Here is a 25,174-nt window from a genome sequence, read left to right as displayed (position 1 = left end):
TATGTGCAGAGGCAACTTTGGGAGACTGTGGGGTGTATCACAAAAGAAGGCTGCACAGACTGTGGATTGGCTAAACTAATGCTTTTGAAATGGGTTTAATTGTATGCAGTTCCTGTGTAGGTAGAGTGGTATGCAACTTGATTTGGTAGGTCAGTACAGATACAGTGTGATGGGGTGGCCAAACTTTCTTAACATAAGAGCCACATAGAATAAATGTCAGATGTTTGAGAACTACAAGACATGAATATCAGGTTTTTGAGAGCGGGAAGGAAGGAAAGCAAATAGATGGGAGGAGAGAAGGAGAGGTAGAATGAAAGCAACTTTAACTTTAAATGCGGCATCTGCATCAAGGCGGCGTGGCGGTGCTGATGTTAGACCTGTTGGCCGCATTCGACATGGTCGACAATCGGTTACTGACCCGTCGGCTCACCGACGCAGGGATCAGGGGGTTGGCCTTACAGTGGCTTTCCTCCTTCCTTGATGGACGGGGACAAAGGGTGGCAATTGGGGGAGAGCTGTCCCAGAGGCACTCACTAGATTGTGGGGTGCCGCAGGGAGCAGTTCTCTCTCCGATGTTATTTAACATCTACATGTGCCTCCCTTGCCGGAGGTATGGGCTGGGGTGTCATCAATATCCGGATGACACCCAGCTCTATCTACGAATGGACGGTTGGCCTGACTGCGTCCCAAAAAACCTGGATCTGGCGCTGCAAGCTGTGGCAGGTTGGCTCAGGCTGAGTGGGTTGAAGCTGAATCCAACGAAGATGGAGGTCCTTTGCTTGGGTCGTGGCGCTCTGGGAGGAGAAATTCCTCTCCCAGTTTTTGACGGTGTGTCACTGAAAGTGGCACACCAGGTCAAGAGTTTGGGGGTTCTACTGGAACCTTCATTGTCAATGGAGGCCCAGATAGCGGCCACTGCCAAGTCCGCATTTTTTCATCTTAGACGGCAGTTGGCCCCCTTCCTTGAGCGCCAGGATCTAGCAACAGTGATCCATGCAACGGTCACCTCAAGACTGGATTACTCTAATGCCCTCTACATGGGGCTGCCTTTGTGCCGAACCCGGAAGCTGCAGCTGGTGCAGAACGCAGCAGCTAGGCTATTGTTAGGGCTCCCGAAGTGGGAGCACATACAGCCGGGGCTGCACTGGCTGCCGGTTGCATACTGGGTTCGGTACAAAGTGCTGGTTATTACCTTTAAAGCCCTATATAGTCGAGGGCCTGCCTACCTGAGGGACCATCTCACCCCATACGAACCCCAGAGAGCACTGAGGTCAGTGGGAAAGAACCAGCTGAACATCCCTGGGCCGTGGGAGGCCAAATTGAAGAACACAAGGCAACGGGCCTTCTCTATTGCAGCTCCACACCTGTGGAATCAACTTCTGGATGAAGTGTGGTCCCTGCGGAGTCTTGAGCAATTCTGCAGGGCCTGCAAGACTACTCTTTTTAAGATGGCCTTCGCTGAATGCTGAGTTAATGATAGCGATAGACTCGCTGCTGTTGTATTCCGCCATCAATTTATTAAAAACCTGAAATTTAGCACCATAAGTGTTAATTTTAATTGGAATGTTGATTTAAACGATGGTTTTATAATGTGGTATTTATTGAATTATATGATTTTATTGTATTGTATTGAATTAATATGTTGTGAGCTGCCCTGAGCCTGCTTCGGCGGGGAGGGCGGGATATAAATAAAAAGTATTATTATTATTATTATTCTCCAAGCTTCTGGCCAATGGTTTGGTGGGGCTTCGAGAGCTGCACAATATGTGTGAAAGAGCCACATGTAACTCACAAGGCACAGTTTGGCCACCCCTGCTGTATAACAGGGGCACAGCAGAGTTGCCTTCCATGAGCATCTATCTGTCCAATTCTGAATCTGACCTTAGAGTGCAGAGTAAAAATAAACAAACTGCACAGTGGGGCCTGGGACAGTCGGGGTGGGGGTGGGAAGAAAGTTTCTGAAAATCCCAGGTTTGCAGGAAAAATGTGAGAAAGTCATGCAGTTTTTAAAAACGCAAATCAAATAACAGTGATGTATGTGCTTTTGCATGCATTACAACTTTTTAAAACAAAACAAAACAAAATCATGGTCAAAAATATTAGGTTCTCTAGCAACCTCATATGGCCCAACACTTTTTTTAAAAAAGGGGGAGGAATCTGAGAAGAGGGGGAGAAAAAGCAACAGGAGGGTTGCCAGGACCGTGGGAGGTGACCGTGGTGGGAGGAGGCATGGGAGTTGGCACAGAAAGGAAACAAGGATCAACTGGGGGGATGTGAGTTGCTCATGTATCTTTCTCTTTGTTTTTTTTATCTCTGTGGGGTAGATTGCTATCCAGTAGTATTCCTGACTCGGTGTACAAACTTGCGTGTGAAAGCAAATAAAGTACTTTGTATACCTTATCTGTAAATAAACAACATAACTTGCTGTCATGAAGTACTAACATAGACTCTGGCCTCCTGGTAGATCAAAGAGCTTTTACTTACTGCAATAGGCTTGGCAGAAACTTAGCAAAGTGCTAAGCTTTCTGAATTTAGAAGGTATTCAGAGGACTAGCATTTAGCAAAGTTTGATTTGGGTTTCAGGTAGGCTGTTGCAGAGGCTCTAGCTGGCCCTAAAAAAAGCACTTATATTTGGCATTAGTTCTGTAATGGTGATTAGACCTCAAAGAACAGGAAAAGATAATATGAAGCATGTCTCCTTAGATGTATTTTAGAAGTAATGGGTCAGATTGTATAGATCAAGTTACAATACTTGTTGTAAGGCAAAGCTTATTTTGATAACTCAATTCCCTATATATTATAAGAAATCCATATTGTGTTCAATAAGGATTATCTTTGATGAACATAGAATTGCCGTTTGATTTGAATCAATTTTGTGAAAAACTCATTTGGTCCTTGCTTTGCTCACTTTGCTTGAGTATCTTTTTATCATACCACCTCTGGCTAAATATGACAGTTAACAGCCATCATTAGTCATAGTAGATGTTAACTATTAAGAAAAAGAATTTTGTACTGAATTCAGAATATGCAAGGGGAATGGCAGCCAGGTTCTGTCTTTTGAGGACTTCTTATTGTATTTCTTCTAGAACCAAGTTTGAGTCCAGTGGCACCTTTTCGACCAATAAGGTTTAATTCTGAGTATATGCACACTTCATCAGATGTGCTTCTAGATCACATTTACAAAGTGGTGTTAAACAGGTTAAAGGCAAGCAAGGAAAAGAAGCTCCAGATATCATAAGCATGTTGAGTTGTTTTATTAGACAGGCTCAGTGGCATGCATATGTTTGATGCATATAACATACAGGTGCTAAACAACTTGTTAATCACACTTATGTTGGTAACAACATACTCGGTGTCTTCCATGGCAAGTGGGCAGTCGTGTTGGTCTGAAGCAGTAGAACAGATTTTGAGTCCAGTAGCACCTTTAAGATCAACAAAAGTTATTCAAGGTATGAGTTTTCATGTGCACATATACTTCTTCAGATATCTGTGTACACATGAAAGCTCATACCTTGAATATTTTTTTGGTCTTAAAGGTGTCACTGGACTCAAAATCTGGTCAACATATTTGGTGTTAATAACTCATAGAACAATTGTACTTACCGCTAAATGTTCTTGATGAAATGGCATGGGAGAATGATCTTTGACTTCTCCTTTGGATAAGAGAATTTCCTGAAAATTTTTGACTATATGGGTGGAAATCTCAGGATGTGAATCTGTTTATCTGGGATCCCCTTGAGCAGTTTGTTACAAAGAATTAATGCTAGAAAATGTGCATTCCTAGAGTTACTGTAAAATAATTTTGAGCAGCAATATGACTCAAAATGAAAATGTCTGGAGTAACTAAAGGCAGTCCACAAAGTGAATTGGAGATTAATTTGATCTTGCTAGGTTTTTGTCAGTGCCTCTGGGTCTAGTGAAAGCCTATTATCCAATTAGCTTGGATAGGTGACTTTCCAGGCTCAGTTTTAAAACTGTTGGGGGAATGTTTTAAATTGTAGAGCAAGTGAATATTTTCTGGCTTTGAAAATTAATAAAGCAGAAAGGATTCTTCATGTGCAAGTTCAGACTTTCTGGAGGTGGTTGGTTTAATGTATGCCTGTGAATTGTGGTAATCTTTGGATGGTCATGGACATTAGAAGTAATACTGGTGTCCTAAGAAAAGAGCAAAACTATTACTTTTCAGCATTCATACTGAACTGAGTTTGTGATCTTTGATCTTGTGAGAATGTACATCAAGCTGTAGGGACTACAGATTTTGCATCAAGTGTTTCTTGCTGGGCCATACTCAATATTCATGAGACTCATTTTTCCCACAACAATACAGTTTATATTTGGGGAGATGGCTCTAACTTTTCTCCAAAAGGCTGACGTTTTCCTAGGGAAAAAAACTCTCTTGAAAATGGTGGTCTGACCTCCTCAAGGCAAAGGGAGAAAGGTCATATTGGCTGCTGTTGGAGATGTTGTTTCCTTTAAAACACTAGGTGCAGTGGGGAGTCTCCCTTTGGGTTGGCAAAGCAATTGCCGAGAAAAGATGGATTGTGCAGGGGATTGGGTTCCTTTGAAACTCCAGGTGCCCCCAAGAAATATCACCAAAAGAAGGGGCAGAATATACTGTGGAAGGGGTTCTCCTGTTTCAACTCAGGCCTTGTTTTAAAAAAGAAAAAAAGAACCATATCTCAATAACAGGTGGAAGCTAAAAAAAAAAAGTACTACGTGAGGATTCTCTGGATTCTTATAATTCATACAACATGAATTTATGTCAGTGCATATGGTTGGTGTAAAGCTGGCATGGTCCATGTATAGTCATCAAAAATATGTCTGCTTCTAGAAAACAAACATGTTCAGTTAGTTTCAAGTGCTGTGTGAACCTTTGAATGGAAAATCTTGACAGCAATGCAGGTAATGAATTTGTGTGTTTGTATTGCTGTATAAAGACTGCTTGAAGACACCTGAATATTATTGGTTGCATTTTATAAAAATGGTTGTAAGCAAGCTGCAGACTCTGCCTAAAACTACGTGTCCAGTGATGCTTCAGCAAGCTTCAGGCTGGCACCAGCTGTGTAGGCCTGTTTTCTAGAAATGCTTAGGCTCTCCCCAGGAAACTTGGACAGGATGCTTGCAAGGTCATTGCTCAACTGTTCTCTTCAAAAAAGCTCTTAGAAAAGGAAGGAAGCATTTTTCTAGTTTAGCAGACTCAGCTAAAGAGAACTCGAATACAGAGTATCTTCTTTGCTTCCCTATAAAACTAGGAATACAGATTAAAAACTGAGTTCTTCACTTGTCTCTAGTATATGCTTTAGAGAAACACCTTTTGGGAGAGCTTTATTTGTTTCATGTATACTCTGTGTCCTGTGGGGAACCCGGAGCCACTTATGTAGCCCTCCTATTGTCAATTTTATCCTCACAACATCCCTGTGAGGTAGGTTAGGCTGAGATTATATGGCTGGTCCAAGGTCACCCAGCATGCTTCCATGGTAGAATAGGGATTCGAGCTGGGTCTCCAAAGTCCTCATCCAACATTCTGAGCACTGTATCAAGCTGGCATGCAGATATTGTGTATTTGACTTCAGAACGTCTGTGTGATTTCTAGGTAGTGCTTCTGGCCAGCATTTGGGTGCAGCTATATTTAAAATAGGTGGGAGGAGATGAATCTGGTAGTCAGCTTGGTACCTATTTAACTTTGATGCAAAACTCTAGAGTGCCTTCAGCAATTGAGCTTTTCGTCCATTTGGCCAGGTTCCAATTCCAGTGTGAAGGATGCTTAAAGCAGAATCTGGTAATGGTTGAAGATTCTGGGGAAATTCAAACACACAATTTCATCTTGCTAATCTGAAAGTGTCTCCAAATAAAAATTGCTACCCACATTGAAAACCTTGTGCTTGGTTGGAACAGCTAGCCCAAAACTTTCTCTGGCATACAAACATTTTCTAAGGCTTAGTCTTGTCTTCAGTTTTAGGGAAGGTTCTTGGGTTCATAGTGTGGAAATTAAAAACATTACTAATTTCTCCTTAGAACTGAAAAGTCCAGAATAGTCTAGGTAGTGTTTTGAGATGTCACGTGGTGGGCTGACCCATTTGGCACAGATCCTGCTCTGTTGCTTCATGTGTATGTTGTGTCCAATGTGATTTATGACTAAGTTCCATTCCATAAGAAAGTGGAAAATGGGTTTAAAGACGGGATAAACTTATTCAGCTCTCAAAATAAGTGTGTCTGGGTTGATTTTAAGCTATTTTCTTGGCTGCCACTTGTGAATGCCTGTAGTCCCACTCTTACATCATGTGGCCTCACACAGGAAAGTTATCTCCAAAGTTTACAACTGAGAAGCAAAAGGTGGATGGAAGTACTTGTCACATTAACTCCCTTGTGTAATGTAAATGTGTGAATGGATATTCTCTATCACACTAGTCCAGTGGGTCTTTAGTCTGGGGTGGGCTGTCATTTTGATTGGCCTTCTGGAATGAATTACATCTCCTGTCAATTGCTTTCTGTGTCTGCAAGAGTTATAAATGTGGTTACATTGGTCTGCCTGTTGATAGTAGAACAGACTGTTTTGCCTAGGCTTTTGCTTCTAGGTGCACTTTTGTTATGAAAGAAAGCAGTATGTGATCCATTATAGTCCCGCTTCCTCTTCTTATTTGTGAACCAAGAAGGAACCCAAAAGGCGGCTGAAGATGTGGGTTCATGTGTTGCTTCATTTATAACAAAGATCAGTTGTTTTATGGGACAGCATATATTATGTGTGTGGCTGATTGTATGGGGTGTGAGTGGCAGCTTGCACCAGGTTAGGAAGCAAGTAGACCTGGGGAGAAGTCATGATACCAATGAGAAAGTTCTTGATCATGTTTTCTGGCTACTTGAGATCTTGAAATAATCACTCTTGTGTATTAAGTTGTTCCCAGTAGAGTGATTCTTTTATAAAGAAAGCATCTGATGTAAAGAGAATTCGCCTGATGAAAAGCAAGAATAGGGAAGGAGAGCAGCATTCAGATCTTTGTGACTTTTCAGCTAACAGCAATATGGATGCCTCCTTGTGTAACTGAAATGTTATGAACTGTTCTAGTGTAGTGTTCTGGGTGAGGTCAAGGATGTTGCCCATTTAGTCTTGGTACCACGTGATAAGCATTCCAGTCAAGGAATTACTTACTACATCTTGAGGAATGTGAGCGAGAAAGGCATCCACAGAAATTGCTGATTCATTGATCTCAAAGCTCCACAGAACATGGAGGTGCTTTTCCCCAAAGGGAACTTTGGTGGATCGCCTTTCTTTGGGCTAGATTTCCAAAGGAACAAGCAGGTTTCTGGTTTTCAGAAGGGTTCTATAAGAAAAATGCAGGAGGAAAAATCAGGAAACTAGCTCTTTCCCTGTTGGGTATCGTGTGACTGTGGATCATGTGGCCTCTGGGAATCAAGTTACTGCTTTTATTATGGCCTAAATACCCTCCTCCCTGTTTTGATGCTCACTTGGTATCTATTAGAAAAGAGTATTCATTTCTCACACATCCTCTTATGGCAGAGTTGTTCTCCTCTGTCCACCTCCCCATTTTATAGATGTAGGAAAAGGAGTGGATCCTACCTTTATCGTGTTACTTCATTGAGTCGGAAGCCTTCCTCCAAGATTCAACCTTGGCCTCACTGGTATGGATCCAGTCATCCCCAAGGAGTCTTGCTGCTGCCACTTGTTACAGGAAGTCCCCTTAACCTGGAGCCTGGATCTGTGCCACTGAGGCCAAGGTTAAGGCTTTACTGAAGTTGAAGGACTGTTCAGTTTTGCTAAATCAACTTTATCTGTTTGTATTACATTTCTGTCAAAGCATTCACAGCATTTCTCACCAGTATGTTGACTTCTGTTTTCCTCAATTGTTCCAGAAGGAGCCATTTGACTATTGTTGGAGGAAGCTGTCGTCCTGTTCTAAACCCAACATCCCATTGCTCACAACATTTGGTCAGAGGCTGGTAGGTTTCTGCATTGGCTGGGGCACAGGCTGCTCTTGGAATCCAGGCCATGACCAGCAGAGGAGCTGCCAGGCCGAATGGTCAATCACAAGCCAGCAAGATCTGTCAGTTCAAGCTAGTACTGCTGGGTGAATCAGCAGTAGGCAAGTCCAGCCTGGTGCTGCGTTTCGTCAAGGGTCAATTCCACGAGTACCAGGAGAGCACCATCGGTGGTGAGTGTTCAGGTGTTTCTTCTCCAAGGAAAGAAAATCTGGCCCAAACCTTAGGGAAGGAAGTACAGTCAGATCTTGGCAAATCTATTTATACCTCCACCAGGCGTGGTTATTCTCTTCAAAACATGGTACCCATTTGTAACCTTTATTCAGAACCACAGTGGTAGCTTGTTACTTCCACGGTCCCTTGGAAAGCTGCAAAGTGCAAGTGGGTAGCTTTGCTCCCTTAGCTCAGCATGTACTCTGAAAGGTAGAGGGAATCATGGTTTGTCGGCCTGTGGGTGGGGGAGAATTCTAACAAAATATATAGAATATTAAAGCTGTTGCACCTAAAATATTTGGTATTGCTGCAACACAGAGAGCAGCTCATAACTGTTTTTTTTTTGTAAACCAGTGTTTTATTTAGGTAATACTTGGTTTAAATGGGCTTTTTCCCTTTAACAGGACCATTACAAACAGCATGGGATGCAGCATGTGGGTGTGCAACAAGGAGTGGCAGAAATAACCCCTTCACATCCTTTCTCAAATGGAGAAAAGCTCACACAAAGGCGGGGAAGATCATTGATCTTCCCCCCAACACCCATTCTTGCTGCAGTCCCCTGTACTCCCTGCTTTCCCTTAGTCCCTCCAATGTTCCAGAATAGCTTTTTGGCAGACACAGGTGGCACTGGGAAGCAGAAGCTGACAGTGATTCCTCCTACATACCCAGTCTTGTTTGCCCAAGGATTTGAGCCAATCCGCTGCAATCTGCTTAGTATGCTTCAAGTCGTACTATAAATCATTCTCTGGTTTTAACAATGGACTTCAAAGCAGCATGTTCCTTAGAACTGTACTTTCATTCTTAGCTTTAGCAAAAGCAGTTGAAAAGCATAGAAAAGTCTTAACAGAGTTCTTTTAGAAAAAGTTTCCTGCAGCTCTTTGAATTCTTTACCTATTTTCATGGAGAAATATTACTATGAGCCATATATGCGCATGCACTCAGTACCTGTTTTAGCTTGTTTTTAGAAATATTTTCTCCAGTAATTTTGAGAAGTTAGTCATTAAGATCATCACTGTTTTAATGTGACTGCCTTCTATGGGAAGCAAATTTTCCAATGGAGGTTGGGGAGAAAGGGATATAAAATTTGGCCTAAGTGGGGGGAATACAATATTTCTGCATATGGGCAGTATTTTATATAGGAGAATATTCAGACAGAAGGTTCCTGCATGTGATGCCTAAAATTATAGTTCTTGTAAGACTGCACCCAATTTCATGCCTAGATTGTTAGTGTTATGGCATCTAGCAGCCTCTGTTTGCTACATAAATTAAGAACACTTGGATTACTATCTGTCCATGCTCATGTGGCTAGTTTGTCATAGTAAAATTTTATTGACTCATAAATGCAACTATCTAAATGTACATTATCTACCTGCTTTTGTGGGTTCTCAAGACATCTCTCTGCCTTCTTGTTTTATAGCGGCTTTCCTCACACAGTCTGTCTGCCTAGATGATACAACGGTAAAGTTTGAGATCTGGGACACAGCTGGCCAGGAAAGATACCACAGTCTGGCCCCTATGTACTACCGAGGGGCTCAAGCTGCCATTGTGGTATATGACATAACCAACCAGGTAAGCACACACTCTTTGATAGCTTGTGGGAGAAGGGCATTATTGAGTAAAAAAATCTGGAGATTGCTTCCTCCTCCAATGTTCTGCAGTCATACCAGGAGCTTTTTTAAATGTTACCTCAGTTTCTCTGAGTTTTCTTTCCCAATTTTCATAGAGCTGCTGGAGAAAAGAACATCTAAATATTTAACTAAGTGCTTTTGTTTACAACCCCTGGACACCGTAACATGTAATTACTGATGTCATGATTGCCGGCCTAGTGAGGCCTACCGGCCCGAGAGAAACCTGTGTAGAAGTGGCTAGTGGGCCTACATCTCCCAGGATCCCTTCTATCCCTCTGATTGGATGAAAGAGTTTTTGGAGGAAAAACTAACTGGGGGAGGGGGAGATCTGGGAGGACGGCATAAAAGGCCCAGTGAGAAAGGGAAGTTGTTCTCTTTGGAAGGGCTTCAGTCTGGAGAGAAGGTTGTAGCTGGAGGAAGAGATCCCTCACCCAAAGAGGGTGGTGAGTTTTTTATATTAGTAGCAGGGAACGTCTAGTCAGACATGTCAGAACTTTTTATTTATTTACATCAACCTCAACTGCTTCTTAAGAGCCCCATGGCACAGAGTGTTAAAGCTGCAGTACTACAGTCCTAAGCGCTGCTCACGACCTGAGTTCAATCCCCAGCGGAAGCTGGGTTTTCAGGTAGCCGGCTCGAGGTTGACTCAATCTTCCATCCTTCCGAGGTCGGTAAAATGAGCACCCAGCTTGCTGGAGGGAAAGTGTAGATGACTGGGGAAGGCAATGACAAACCACCCCGTAAAAAGTCTACCGTGAAAATGTGAAAGCAATGTCATCCCAGAGTCTGAAATGACTGGTGCTGCTTGCACAGGGGACCTTTCCTTTCCTAACTGTTCCTTATTTCATTGTTGCACTAAATGTCTTACTACCCACTTGTTGTTCTAGAGCACTTATATTAAACTTTTTATAATTAAACTGCCTGGATCCTCACATCTCTTTGGTCACAGTTAAAAGGTTCTTGCTAATAGGGAAGATACAGGTATTGGGTGGGTGCTCTGGACCCTCCCAGACAGACCCATACCAGAGTGGTGGCAGCTAGCAGAAGGCCCTTCCTGGTCCCCTGCTGTGTTTCAATTGATATGAAAATGTCTTGCCTGACAGAACTCTTGCTTTGTCTGTATGAAACCTTTCTAATGAACCAAGTTCCTGACTTATAGTAAACTGTTTTTGAAGACCACAAATTCCTTACTGTGCTTTGAACTAGAGTACACAGGATCTGTTTGCTGCACTGTATAAATACAGCTGTCCAAAAAAGGTCAGATTAATCTGTAAAGGAAATGGCTTTATAAATGCATAATTTTTCTCAGAAAACAAGATTAGAAAGACCTGTTGAATTCAGTAGGTGCTTTCTTCCATGGTACTAAGTTTAAGATTGATATAGATTATATGGAGTGGAACACTGTACCACAACAAACGTTTAATTTTAATTATACACTGCCTAGCAGCTGTCAATCCAGTGGCATCCAAAATAGCTTATAGAAAAATAAAATTACCAATTGAAAGTAGTCACTACTGGGATGAAATCCCACTTTAAAATATTCACCTGATTGTACTGAATTGGTGAAATGGTTCCCCCTCTAGTATAGCATGCCGTTCCTTTTTATCTCAACCTTGTTAAACTTGCCATCTTGTCTCTTGTTGTTTCTTTTGACAAATTATGAATGTTAGTACCGGTAAGTGTAATTTTGAATGCATGTCCAGCTTTACTTTCTTCAGTGGTCTTAGGGTGGGGCAGTCTGAACCTCTGGGAGAAACTCCTCCCTGTAGGCAGGCAGGGTCACAACTTTAATTTTATGATTTCTGTAGGGAAGAGGTTTCTCCCTTGCTCTTCTGCCTTAAGGCAGATGGAAGCTGTTCTTAATGCTCTCAGTTTCACAGTTCTTGGTTCTTTAAATATATATTGTTTTCTTCACCCAGCTAGCTTGCTGGGTCGGCTATGCTGTGGGCTGGTCCTGGTTCAAGTTGGTTCCCCTTGGAGATCCATGCAGGAATAGGAATGGCTTCATCCTTCCCCCCCTCTCTCGAGTGCTGCAGGAAGAACCAAGGACGTGTTTGCAGTGGTGGGAATCCTTCCCCCCTGCTCCAGACCCCACTGGATATCCACAGCTACAGGGTGTCCAGCCTTCAGGTTGGGAGTCCCCACCCCCGGTCACTCTCTGCAGTAGAGTTGGCAGCCATTGCACAAGAGAGTGCTGGGCCCTCTGTGCAAGTCAGAATGCCTCTGGAGCAACTGAGCTATTTGCCTTGCAGCTCTTTGTTGGATGACTGAAACCCGGTAAGCAACATTCACTTTACAGCCTCTAGAGGGCTCACTTCCTTAAAAAAAAAAAGTGAAATCAAGAGGAAATGGCAGAAAATGGCAGTGCAGATGGGCCTAGCTGAGTCCAATGCCTCAAGATGGATTTACTTCTGACATGGAGCTTCCTTCCTCTCCCTGCCATGCGTCTCTGGGGTCTGACCTGGCAGGGACTACGACAAATTTGGACCTTCTTGGGGATAATGCTCAGGCTAACCTTTAAGCCTGGGTCAAAAGAGAAATGCAGATGGAGATTAGGGAGACCCTCTCTCAGGCCCTTCCTAAGAGCCTCCTCTAGGGATAGTAACAGACATAGGTGCAGCTGTTCCTCTAGCAGTGCATCATGCAGCAGGAAGAGGGATCAGTCCTCCCACTCTCTCCCTCGACCCAAGAGAAGGAGGTTGAACCACTGTCCCAGGTCAGACATGGATTCAAGCCCACTTCTGGAAAATGAGGGACAGGAGTCTGCATGCTCTGATGCTTCATTGCGTAAGGAGGAGGAGGAGATATCTGATGAGGAGGAGCCCGAACCATGCAGAATTGCCTTTTCTCGCAGGAGGTTTTTCATAAACTTCTCCTGAAGGTTCTGCGCTTTCTTCCCCATGAACAGTCAAGAGGTGGAGACACCTGACCAAAGGTGCCAATAAACTCCACCAGGGCCTTTCCAAAAGCGAGGCTGTTCCCCTTTGGGATCCCTTTTCCAGTGGCATTCAGTAGGGAGGTGCAGTTAGAGTGGGAAGCCCCAGCTAGCCTGGAATTAAATCACCCCATTATTTTGAAGTTCTACTCTCTGGTGCCAGAGGCTGCGGAATACTTCAGGCTCCCATTGGTTGATGACCCTGTGGCTAGCCTGTGCTAGAATCCAGCCCTACCAGTGGATGATGGCCTACACAGGGATCCCTGTTATAGAAGGATTGAACAGGCTCTGTGAAAGAACTTTGAGGCCTCTGACTTCTCTCAGGGTGTCCACCACAAACTTTCTTTACTAGAGCTATTTACTCCTGGGCTTCTGACCTCTCAGCCGTGGATAGTGATGTCCCTAAAGAACTGAAGGACAACCTGAAGAAGACAGCCCTAGCAGGAGATAAACAACTGTGCACAAGTAATAATATTCAATTTCTATAAATATATTCAGGCATAGTATGGAATTCAAACAAAATATACACACTAACACATCTCAAACATATATCACTAACACCACAAGCACCAAATAGAATAATGTCACTGTGTATTCTCAAACGGTAATTCTCCTGGGTCCCAAAATCTCACAGTTCACAGTCCAGACCAAGTTCTAACTTTTCACTTTCACTTGTAAAGTTACCAGATGGAAGACCCAAAGAGAAGTCCACTCAAAAGATAATTATGATGTGATATTTCCAGTACTTGCTCCAGGAAATTGTCCACCAGCCACTCTTCAAAGTAACGCTCCCAAAGCCACTTCTCTGTAAGCTGCTAATTCAAGCCGCTCGTCAGCAAGCCACTAATTTGACACTCCCACCGGCTTGTAATAGTGTTTCACATCCAAGGCTTTGTCAGGAATAATTCCTCTGCATACATAATATCAAGGGTCACTCACTCACAAAAGCTTCCTTGCAACCCAGAGCACAGTCTTTTCCCGACACACGCTCAGACGAAGACTGCCCTAGCAGCACCCTTTCCAACAGATGCCTTGTTAAATGCCATCCAACTGTTGGCCAGGATCATGGTGGCAAATATCACCATCAGGAGAAATATGTGGCTTTACACCTGGGAAGTGGATCCCTCCACTCAGGCAAAAGTGGATAGCGTGCTTTTTAAGGGCATCCATCTCTTCAGGGAAGGTATGGATAGATAGCTGATAGAGGATAAGGACAAGAAGAAGGCGCTGCCCTCCCATAGTTATTCTGTAGAACTCTGCTGAGTTAGCCCCAACAGATTCTTGACCGTATCAAAGAACAGCTGCCCATGGAAGCATGATTTTCTTAGGCAATTTGGTGTAGTGGTTAAGAGCAGCGGACTTTGATCTGGAGAACTGGGCTTGATTCTCCACTCCTCCACACGCAGCTGCTGGGTCAGTCATAACTCTCTCAGAACTATGACAGGCAAGAGGTGGTGCAAGCTGGTTTGGATCCCATGGTCCATGATTCAGGGACTCCAGTGGTGGATGAATCCGGGCAGGTTCCTGGAGGGAACCCTATTATGGGAACCAAGGAAAGTAATCATGACTTCAAGTGCAAGCCTCACAGGATGGGGGGCCCCCACTCCCAAGGGAGGATGGAACAGGCTACCTGGCCTCAGAAGGAAACATCTCAGAGTAACAACCTACAGGAGCTCAGACTGGAGATGCTGTCCCTCCAGGATCTTCTGACGGACATAATTCTGATTTCACATGGACAATATGACGGCAAAATCTTATGTCAGTCAACAGCAGGGCACCCGCTCCGGATCTCTCCCTGCAGAAGCAGAACTGTTAATTCAATGGGCAGGGCCATGCACATAGAAAGACATGCAAATATTTTAGCAGACTGGCTCAGCAGGAGGACTCTGGACAAGACAGAATGGGAACTGAACAGGACAACTTTCCAGCAAATATGCAACATATTTGGCAAGATGGAAGTGGACCTGTTCATGATAGAGCAGAGCTGAAGTGCCAAGATTCATCTCAAAGACAAAATCCCAACAAGCTATAGGAGTAGATGCTCTTAGCTGTGAGTGGCCAGATCTACTACGCCACAGTTCATACAAAGGGTGATTCAGATTATCGTAAATCTTTGGATGGAAATAATTCTAGTAGCTCCCTTTTGGCCCAGCAGGGCTTGGTTCCAGGACCTGATGAGTCTATCAATTATGGGCCCATTCAGAGAGGATCTACTTTCATAGGGGCCCCTAGTGCATCCACAGCCTGAGCTGCTAAATTTCACAGCCTGGAGGCTGAGTGGTCACAGTTTAAAGAGATAGATCACCCAAACAAAGTTATAGACACTTAAGTAGCCTCCAGGAGGGTTTGCCAACAGGGTTTTACAACAACAACTGGCAGGTATTCCAGGTTTGGTGCTCTGACTGGGGGCTGGAGCCCCTTTCTGCCAGGGTGGGAAATGTCCTTACCTTCTTGTGGGAAGTCCTGGAGAAAGGTCTCAGCGCTGGTACTCTCAGGAGACAGGTAGTAGCCATTGTGACAGTTAGGGACACCAAAAAAGAGAAGTCTGTATCCCAGCACCTCTATATCAAGAGATTCTGAGGCACTTTTTTGATTAGCCCTCCTCAGGTTCATCATTTTCCCACCTGGAACCTAAATGTCCTCAGGGCTCTAGATAAGCCACCTTTTGAGCCTATGGCCTACATGTCCTCTTAAGGAGCTCGTAATTCAAAACAATAGGTATCACCTCCACTAGGAGGGTTTCAGAACATAGAGCTCTTTCAGTGGACATGAAGCTCTGTGTTTTTCATGATGATAGAGTAGTACCCTGCACAGATCCAGCCTTTGTCCCAGAGGTTAACTCTACCTTCCATAGGTCTGAGGATTTAGTCTTGCCATCCTTTTGTCCAATTTCTAAGCACTCTCAGGAAGAAGAGTGGCACTGTCTGGATGTGAAAAGGCCCTGAGTTTTTACCTTGATAGAACTAAGCCTTTTCAAAAGACTGACTCCTTGTTTGATTACTTCAGGAGTGCCTCAATAGGGCATAAGGTCTCAACTTCCATCATCTGTAGGTGGGCTAAAGGCTGTATAATCCTTGTCTACAAGTCTGCAGGTTTAGATCCTTCTCCGAGTGCCACAGCATGCTCCCTTAGATGGGCGGCAACCTCAGCAGCATGTTGATCCTTTCCCTCTCTAGAGGTTATTTTTAAGGCTGCTACCTGGAGGTTTTCACTCCTTCACCAGGAACTATAGAATTGATAGGCTGACCTCAGCCAAGACTGCTTTTGGCAGGAAGGTCCTGCGGCATGCTGCTTTGGTCTAAGAACCCTCCCAGGGATGAACTGCTTTACTATGTCCCAGAGGTTCAGACTGCCCCACTCCAAAACCAATGGAGAATGGAAGATTACCATGAATCTTCCTTCTCAGTGGTCTGGGGGTGGGGCAGTCTAATCCTGCCTGAGGGTGGTAGTTGAGACGGTTCCTACCATGAAGGAGTTATGTTGCATGATCAGATCTGTCTTGTAATGCTGCCATACTTCTCCCCCTTTGTCCTGGTGAGATTCATGGGGAGTGTTTGAGGTTACCTGGAGTTTTCTTTCACCAGTCTCTTCTGCAAGTGTGGAGAGGGACAGGTTCCATTGACTTTGGTTGGGAGAGGGCTTTTATTGCTTCAAGGATACACTGGAGAGCAAGGAAGAAGCCCCTCCCCTACAGAAATTGTGAAATTAAAGCAGTGGCCCTGCCTGCCTAAGGGGAGGAGCTTCTCCCAGAGGTTTATACTGCTTCATCCCCGGACCACCAAGAAGGAAGAGTCATGATGAGTGAAACAAATACTCTGTTTCCTTTATTGCCTCCTTTAATGTGTGATGGGCAACGTTTTTTCTCACTGCCTTTCTGTGGTGTGCATACTGATCATGTTCATACTGTACGTATACAGAGATGAAGCTGCTAGATGTATAATAAAGGGAAGGTTACAGGCCCACACAGCCAAGCTGTGTGCCTGCTGTTTTCTAAAAGCAACCTTTATCTTTGATCAAATGAAGAGTCTGCTGAAATGACTCAATTGGCTCATTCTTTAAATGATATCCTTGATAAATTCTGATGGGGAATCTGCCCTTTCCCAGTAGCTAATCACTTGCACTGTTGGGAGGAATTGTTTCTGTGTATTGGTGAGGAGTTGGAGAAAGTTGGTAACAAGTAAGAAGTATCTGTGTGGTTTTTTAATGGAACCTTTGACCTCCTAACCTTTCTTCTCCACAGGAAACATTTGCACGAGCAAAGACATGGGTGAAAGAACTCCAACGGCAAGCTAGTCCCAACATTGTCATAGCCTTAGCAGGAAACAAGGCTGATCTTGCCAACAAGCGCATGGTAGAATATGAAGTAAGTAGACAGAGTCAAGCTTCTCAGTGACACTTCATGGATCGTTCATATTTTGATGACTTTGTCTTTTGCAGTTCCATTACCAGTATTCTGTGCTCTTGTCTAGTAGTTCTAATTTAATTTAATTTTTTAGATTTATATCCTGCCCTATCCTGCAAGCAGGCTCAGGACGGATTACAACATAAAACAACAGAGTTAAATTAATATAATAAAAACAGACAGTACAAAACAGGAGCAGCACAGTAAACAATCTTACAGACATAGGCAGTAAACAGCATGCAGCTGATGGCTAACAGAATAGCATAACATCATAATGGTGAAATGCTGGGGGAAGTGATGACTTTCAAGGATACCTACTAGATTAATTAAAAGCCTGGCGGAAGAGCTCCGTCTTACAGGCTCTGCAAAACCTTGATAAGTCCCACAGGGCGCTGATCTCCAGCGGGAGCTCATTTCACCAGGTAGGGGCCCGGACCGAAAAGTCACTTCTAGCACTTCTTATTCATTAGAGGAGGCCTATTTGGATTCTGTGAAGGACTTCTTTTTGTGCATGATCTTCATTTCATTTCAGTTGAAGGGTAGGGCTAACCCCAGTTGGACAGGCTGTATTGAATTAGACAGCATGGCGCAGAGTGGTAAAGTGGTAAAGCAGAGGGGTTAAGCAGCAGTACTGCAGTACTGTGGTCTGAACTCTCTGCTCACGTCCTGAGTTTGATTCCGGCGGAAACTGGATTCAGGTAGCCGGCCCAAGGTTGACTTCCATCCTTCTGAGGTTGGTAAAATGAGTACCTAGCTTTCTGGGTGGAAAATGTAAAAGACTGGGGAAGGCAATGGCAAACCACCCTGTAAAAGTCTGCCGTGAAAACATTGTGAAAGCAACATCACCCCAGAGTCGGAAACGACTGGTGCTTGCACAGGGGACCTTTCCTTTTCCTTTAGCCCAGTAGCATCTACTTTGACAGGTAGCAGCTTTCACCGGGACTGTGGGAGACTTCTGATGAAGATCCTTTTACATGATTGAGCCTAAGACCCTCTATGTGTACAAGATGCGCTCTACCATTAAGGTTTAGGTAACTAGGGTTTGACCAGGGTTTGGGGTTGTGTGCTTCACAGTATTCATCCCCTGATTCTCACTTTCCCCATCTGTCCAAGATGCTGTACATTTTTTCAGGGTTTTCATTACTGGTAGGGAAATGGAGTCAGATTATAGGAAAAGCACTTTATTACGCTTATTTTAATTGTTTGAGCACATGCATATGATTCTTGAAACTGAAGGGACGGTATTCTGAAGAACTTCTAGTATCTTGGAATGGGGAGGAGTAAAACTAGGGTCAAAGGATGCATACCACTATCCTCATCCCAGAACAACACTGGGAGGAGAGATAGAAAAACCACCCTACAACACTGAAGTGTTCATTTCATTGCTAGGTAAGCAGCTTCTTGCTCACCTAGCTCCAACCCTCAGCAGTTTTGTGCTATAGGACAATTGTGCAAATCTACTGAAGTTCATGGCAAGGTGAATAGGAGCCTGCTTGCTCAGTAGTGTGCCTCTGTAAGTATGACTTCTAATTTTGTCCCTGATTCTCTTTCAGGAGGCCCAGGCCTATGCAGATGACAACAGTCTATTGTTTATGGAGACATCAGCCAAGACAGCAATGAATGTTAACGATCTCTTCCTGGCAATAGGTAACTCAGAATCCCATTCACCCTCTGTTCCAATTGAGCTGGTCACTCTGCACATTGTACCTTTGCATCTTGATTTCTTTCTCTGCAACACCCCTCCTAGTTTCTGACTGAGATATAAAGACTCAGATCTTCATTCCAACTCATAAATTTAACAGCTGTGACTCATAGGTTTATCAGCACAAAATCTTGTTGGTCTCTTAAGGTGCTACTGGATTCGGATCTAGCTAGGCAGATACTGTGTCATTGAAAAGATGGAGGCTTTCGGGGGGTCCTAGATGTGGAGTGTGCCTCATAACTTCTCTGTAGAATGAGGGGTGTGCACACAGAGGGCTTGTTTGTTCAGAAAACCTCTTCTTTTCTCAGTCTCTCATCCATCACTCCCCCCAGTTGGAGAATTAGGTGCCATGCTGCTGTCCCAGGCTAGAAAATGTTGCAGCGGACAGCGGCCTGATTACACCATTCCGAGAAAGAGTTGTTGTTGATGGGTATGGGTCAGTGCTTACCCTTGATATCATTGATACTCTGTCGCCCTTGAAATTAACCTGCAGTGTTGTTAAAAGCACAGCCAGGCCTGACCTCTGATCGCCAGTTAATATGCATGTTAGTGGCTATTCAGCAATCTCATGTTAGGCAACAGATTTTATAGAAGGTTCACAAGATCAGATAACTAGCTATTAAGAAGAAATCCAAGGTTCTTGAAACTGGTGAAGGCCTTTCCCTGTGATGTGAGTACAATAATACCTGGCCTTTAATAGTAAAGATAATCAATTTGCTCCCACATCCAGTGTTAACAATTAATAACACTGTGTATCTCTGTCCTACCCTCGATCTGCCTGTATTCCTGGCTATGATGTGAGTGGCTACATCTGCAGCATTAAGGAAACAGGTACCACATGGGCCTGTTGCCTTCTTGCCAGTTACATATGTATATTTTTTGCAGCTAGGTATCTTTATAGCCATTTCTTCCAAGGAATTAGTTTCAGATTCTTAGCAGCTGCACTCATTGCATAAGGTTTCAAGAGGCAGGGAGCTTGCTCTGATACCAGATGCTTCTCCTGACTTATACAGTGTGCATTTTCAGCAGAGTTAAGCTGACTCTCTGTGAATGGCAGAGGTTGTTTGCCATGCTCAGCTGGAAGAGTTGGCAACAGTAACTCGTTATAATCCGTGGGATCATGTCTGTTTGCTTTCTGTACTTCAAGAATTATGAGGTGTTGGTACACCAAGGAGACTAAGCAAATGGACAGATTAGATTTATGCCTTTTCTTTTTTCCTTTTTTTTCCTACAAAATTCAGGAAAAATTACAAACTCATATCATGTACAAAGATACAAAATAAATACACAACTGAATATTATACTACCAATTAACCATCAATGAATCCTTTAAATAAAAAAACTATCCTTTAATTTTGTTATATATCCTAAATCAGATAATAACCTCAAATATACCTCAATATTGAAAAATGAGTTAATCTCTTGCCTACCCTGTTTGAGCAATCATAAAGCTATTGTTCAACTTGAGTTCTTGTGGGGAAGCCAAGAAAATGTGTTATTGTGCCTTTAATCACTATTCTGTTGGCGTGCTCAGAGCAAGATAGATCATTACAATTCTACCGTAGATGCACACATGAAAAGTCCTAGCTTTGCCCAATAGCCCATTGAAATTCTGGCTCTGTGTCTTGCTATCCAACTTGGTGTGGCTTACAGATTTCCCATGATCCACTTCCACTTAAACATCTGTGGTGAATGGATTTCTTACTATTTCTACAAGCAAGCTTGCTCTTCTGCCATTTGAAATGCCACACCTTTACTAGGCATTGGAGTGGTGGCAAATGTTAATGACCATTTGTCAGCTACTACTGTGGAAGACTCTTCCTTGGTTATCAGTAGGACAAAAGTTCAGTAATGCACACACTTTAGACAATCTTGCTGGGAATGACCTTCGAAACATTAAAAATAGGGGGGATTAGGAAGTTTCTTTTGTGTTTAAGCATCTTCAAAATTTCTGCTTGAAAGAAGTGTGTATAGTATGTATGCATCATGATTGAACTGTCTTCTGGAAGAGACTGCTTTGTGTGCAGTTTTGGCCCTCTTTTTGTTGCCTGTGGTCCACATGAGACCTCATGCAATTAATGGAATTCCATTCGATTCCATGACCTGGATAATCCAGGCTAGTCCGATCCCATCAGATCTCACAAGTTAAGCAGGATTGGCCCTGGCAAGTATTGGATGGGAGACCTCCAAGGAGTAGCAGGGTTGCGGTGCAGAGGCAGACAATAGCAAACCACCTCTGAACATCTTTTGCCTTGAAAACCTCATGGAGTTGCCATGAGTCAGCTGTGACTTCACAGCAAAAAAATAAAAGGTTGCCTGTTCACATGAAACGTCATGAAATTAGTGAATGTCATTGGTTTTGCTACCCGCAGTATTCATGTAAGGCATATTCGGGAATGGTTGGTATTCCTTGCAAAATATAATGTGAACCAGTTCTAAATTCTACTACAGAATTTTGTCTTTGAATTAAGCCTCCTTTGGGTGTTAAATGAGGAGGTAGCAATCCACACACATACGCTGAGTCTCCTTTGTCTCTCTTTCCAGCTAAGAAGCTGCCAAAGAGTGAGCCCCAGAGCACAGGAGGTGCTGTCGGTCGGAATCGAGGTGTGGACCTTCACGAGCAGTCCCAGCAGAACAAGAGCCAGTGTTGTAGCAACTAAATGGTGGCATTCAAAAGCAGCCAGTGAGAGATAAGATATAACCTCCATTCCCACCCCACTCCACCACACCTCACCTCCAGTAACAGCATCGGCACACTTGGAAGCCGGCCCCCTTTCCTCCTTCTGAGAGCTCCGTTTAACTGCACTTCTAACACTTCAGAAACCACCACCAGACGTCTGTTACCACCACCCCAAGGAAAGTGGAGATAGACCGACCGGGGACTTAACTTCCAAAAAAAACTCTTCTTCACTTTGTATTATAGGTGCAAATAGCTACCTACCTACTTGGATTCTCCTACTCTGTTTTTTCCCAGATAATAATCCTCTTTTCATCTCCCCCCCCACCTCCCCTCCGCTCTGATAAAATGTGTTCTCAGTCCCATAACCTACCCTCTCCACCTCTACCTCCCTTTCTTTTGTTCGATGCTGTGAGGGAGGGTCAAAGGTGAGGGGAAACTTAATTCTTGTAGATTCATTTTTAAGAGCAAGGTTAATGGGTTTCCTCAGAAAATGCTTTTTGAGGAGGTCCCCTCAGAGTTAATTTTTATTCATGTTTTCAATGTTCAGAAAAGCTGCAGTGTCCTTGTCTTTTTCCCCCCAGGGTAGCCTTTTATAGCTGGGCTGGAGAGGGAGCTTGTATCTGAACTCTCGCTATAACATGAATGTGGCCCTAGGACTCGGTGGTGTGAATACGAGAACTGTGTGTTTGAGTATGGAGTATGAAACAGCTTTCCCAAATCCTCTGAAAGCACTTGATGCCTTAGAAGTTCCGTTGGACAGGACAGGCGAGGGAGATGAGACTTGTTTGCAGAGTGTCAGCACTGACCTACGCAACTAAAGTCTCAAGACAAGAGGCAACTTGAGTGTTTCCTCTCCCAGTGACATTCAGGTTGTTTACAACGTGCATTTCAGTGATCAGACAGCCCATTTAGAGACATTGTCCTTTTTAAAGCAGTTAGCTGAAGAAGGAAAGTGCAGACCCTTTAGTACCCTTGTAGGCTATCACAGGATTTCTTTTAATAAGTTCTACCTGCTCAGCCTTCACCTGGCTATAATATACTGCATGCACAGTGTTGTCCACTAATAGAATTCTGTTCTAAGTTGCCAAAGGGGAGAAAGATCATTGCACCATTTTGCAGAACTAGGAAAAGCCTCTTCCTAACAGTGGAGGTTAGTACAGTCTTAACCAAAGGTTTTGGTTAGTGGGAAATGGGAGGAGAAACAAGACAGCATGCTACATGGAAGAAGAGATGCTAGGAGGACCAGTACTGTACTTTCTGTATCTGTCTCCCTGCCAGGGAGCACCCAGCTTGCCTTGTGATTTCCCCCTGCCAAACATCCTTGTAGAATTTCCCTGTGTACAAAATCAGTCTTACCCTATGTAACAGTATTGAGAGGTAACAGTCTGGATAGGTGGAGAAGTGTGGCCCCATCCAGACCCAAAGGGCTGTCTCATCTTGAGAAGACTGTTTCAGTTAACCAAACTCAGCCCTGTCATGTTCCTTTTCTCTGTAAATAGTACAGCACACATTTATATGTAAAAATTCCAGGGTGGGGCATGGAGGGGGGTGGTACAAGGTGAGGGAGTTTCACTCTTGGGCTGTTAGTTAATAGCTTTTACAATTTAGCTGTAGATAGAGCTGATCATGCTGCTGTCTCTCACCCGCCTTGTGCTCTTTGGGCAGCTGGCAGTCCAGTATCTGTCAGTAATGGCCCCTCTCCTAGCAGCAACCTTTGCAAAGTTAATAGCCCCAGCCCTCTTGGGTGTGGTCGGATGAGACAAACTTTTCAACAGTTGTCTGTCCCTGTAGCTGAGTGCCAACATGGCACCATTTGGACTGGATCATGCTCAAATGTGTACATACTCCCTTCTCACTCTCTGCAGCGTGGTTTTAAACCCTCTTTAATTTTACACATGATTTGCACTTCTACACTGAACAGTTTTGCCTTCTCTGCCTGTCAGTACCTATTCATCTGTGCACTTGATCTCCATCCAAGCAGTGTATGCATTTTAAGCTTAGCTCTGCCTGACTGCCCTTGCAGTCCAACATGGGAACTGTCAGTTCCTGCACTGGTGGTAGGTGTGAGGGGTGATCTAGCCTACCTTTGAAATGGCGCTCTGGTGGTGGCTGCATTAAACCAGAAGCATCTTAAAGGAGGACCTGGACTAATTTGCCTGCTCAATGCTGTAACAAGAATATTCGAAAGCTAAGACTTTAAGCAATAGATGCTCTGATATTTTTCTTCATGACATTGCAACAGAATTGACTCTGGAAATGTAATCTGGTTCCTTGCTGCTTTGGTTCATACAACATATGATGCTGTTGGTGATGGTGGAGACTAGCCATGTAATTCTGTACACCGTTACTCCAGTTTAGGCCCATTGAAATCAGTTTTACCATTTTGACATTTATGGGCTTAGATTGGAGTAAATCTGAATGGGTTGCGCTGTAGATGTACCCTTAATTACACTGTACCAGCACTTTCTAGATGCTGGTTTCAAGTGGTACACCTAAAGTTGACATGTAGTGGAGGGCTCTTGTGGGGCAGGGGGAGAGAATCCTGAAATGGAATCTTGCATCTTCAATTGCATTAACTGTAAATGTTTTGTTATGCCTACATAATGCGGTATAGACACCTAGGAAAATTTAGAAGTGGGAAATAAGCATGACCTTTTGCATCCCAACAAAGCTAGGGGATGTTTGTTCTCAGCTCAAGGCAAAACAAAACTAGACCCTGTATTTTTTTTTAAAAACAGTTTTCCAGTTAGTGCTCACCAACTTTTCCTGTTTCCTGGCTAGATCCTGGACCAAGTTAGGACACTGCAGCTTTTTCTCTAAAAACAAAAACCGTTTTCTTCTGCTTACTCTTCTGATCATTTTTTTTTTCTGCTTTTGAGAAAGCTCTTACATTGCATTTAAAAATAACAATCATGGTAACAGAATTCAACTGCTGATTTACCAGTGTATTTAATGTAAGTAAACAAACAAACAAAATCAGTGTATTAGATGAACTTGCTGCTTTATTGTGACTTGAGATAAGTAACTGGAAAAGATGTACTACAAGTGCAGTGTGACTGACAGATATAAAATGATCTTTTGCAGGAGAAGAGGGATGATACCAAAGCATGGTCAGCCTATCCATACAGACTGGCTACCTGGGGTGCTTCAGTTAAGGGCTGGACCCTCCCTACCCAGTTGCCTAGCGGACAGAACTTCAACTAGTGCCTCTAATAGGTCTTGTGGAGCATTTAGGGGTTCACAGTCTGTCTTGTTAACATGAATTAGTTAGCACAATGCCCTTGAAGTGTGGGATGGGGGAGAACTGTAAGGTACTCAGGGCAGAAAAAATGCATACCATGAGCCAGCCCTGCACAGAAAGGCTCCATATACTAGGAAGTAGCCGAATAACCAACTCCAGAAAGTACGAAACGGGACAGATTGAATTTGGAAGTGGATTGGCTTCTGTTTATACCCAGATAGACTTATGATCCAGTAATAAATGGAACTAGTTGACTAGGGTAAGGTGGTTGGAGGTATTGGATTCCTCTGGGTGACTATAATCTAGTTTGGTCCTGGTTTTAAATCATGAAGACTGAGACATTAACCCAAGGGTTTCAGTGGGTTTACTCCTACCAAA

At 43.6% G+C, this 25,174-nt stretch overlaps 1 protein-coding gene across 2 annotated transcripts in view; it reads left to right on the top strand.

The window, feature by feature from the left end:
* RAB5B (RAB5B, member RAS oncogene family) overlaps positions 1 to 24,544 on the top strand; it is a 31,799-nt gene extending 7,255 nt beyond the window's left edge. For both annotated transcript variants that reach the window (XM_060253350.1, XM_060253351.1), the window contains exons 2-6: positions 7,870 to 8,168; positions 9,626 to 9,777; positions 17,012 to 17,134; positions 18,727 to 18,820; positions 21,420 to 24,544. In XM_060253350.1, the coding sequence (XP_060109333.1) occupies positions 8,006 to 8,168; positions 9,626 to 9,777; positions 17,012 to 17,134; positions 18,727 to 18,820; positions 21,420 to 21,535 (648 nt within the window). In that variant the 5' untranslated portion in view covers positions 7,870 to 8,005 and the 3' untranslated portion in view covers positions 21,536 to 24,544. The remainder of the gene's footprint in view (positions 1 to 7,869; positions 8,169 to 9,625; positions 9,778 to 17,011; positions 17,135 to 18,726; positions 18,821 to 21,419) is intronic.
* The last annotated feature ends 630 nt before the right edge of the window (positions 24,545 to 25,174 follow it).

This window comes from Heteronotia binoei, chromosome 13 (genome assembly GCF_032191835.1).
Source record: "Heteronotia binoei isolate CCM8104 ecotype False Entrance Well chromosome 13, APGP_CSIRO_Hbin_v1, whole genome shotgun sequence".
Lineage (NCBI taxonomy): Eukaryota > Metazoa > Chordata > Lepidosauria > Squamata > Gekkonidae > Heteronotia > Heteronotia binoei.
This window is presented reverse-complemented; position numbering and strand designations above follow the sequence as displayed.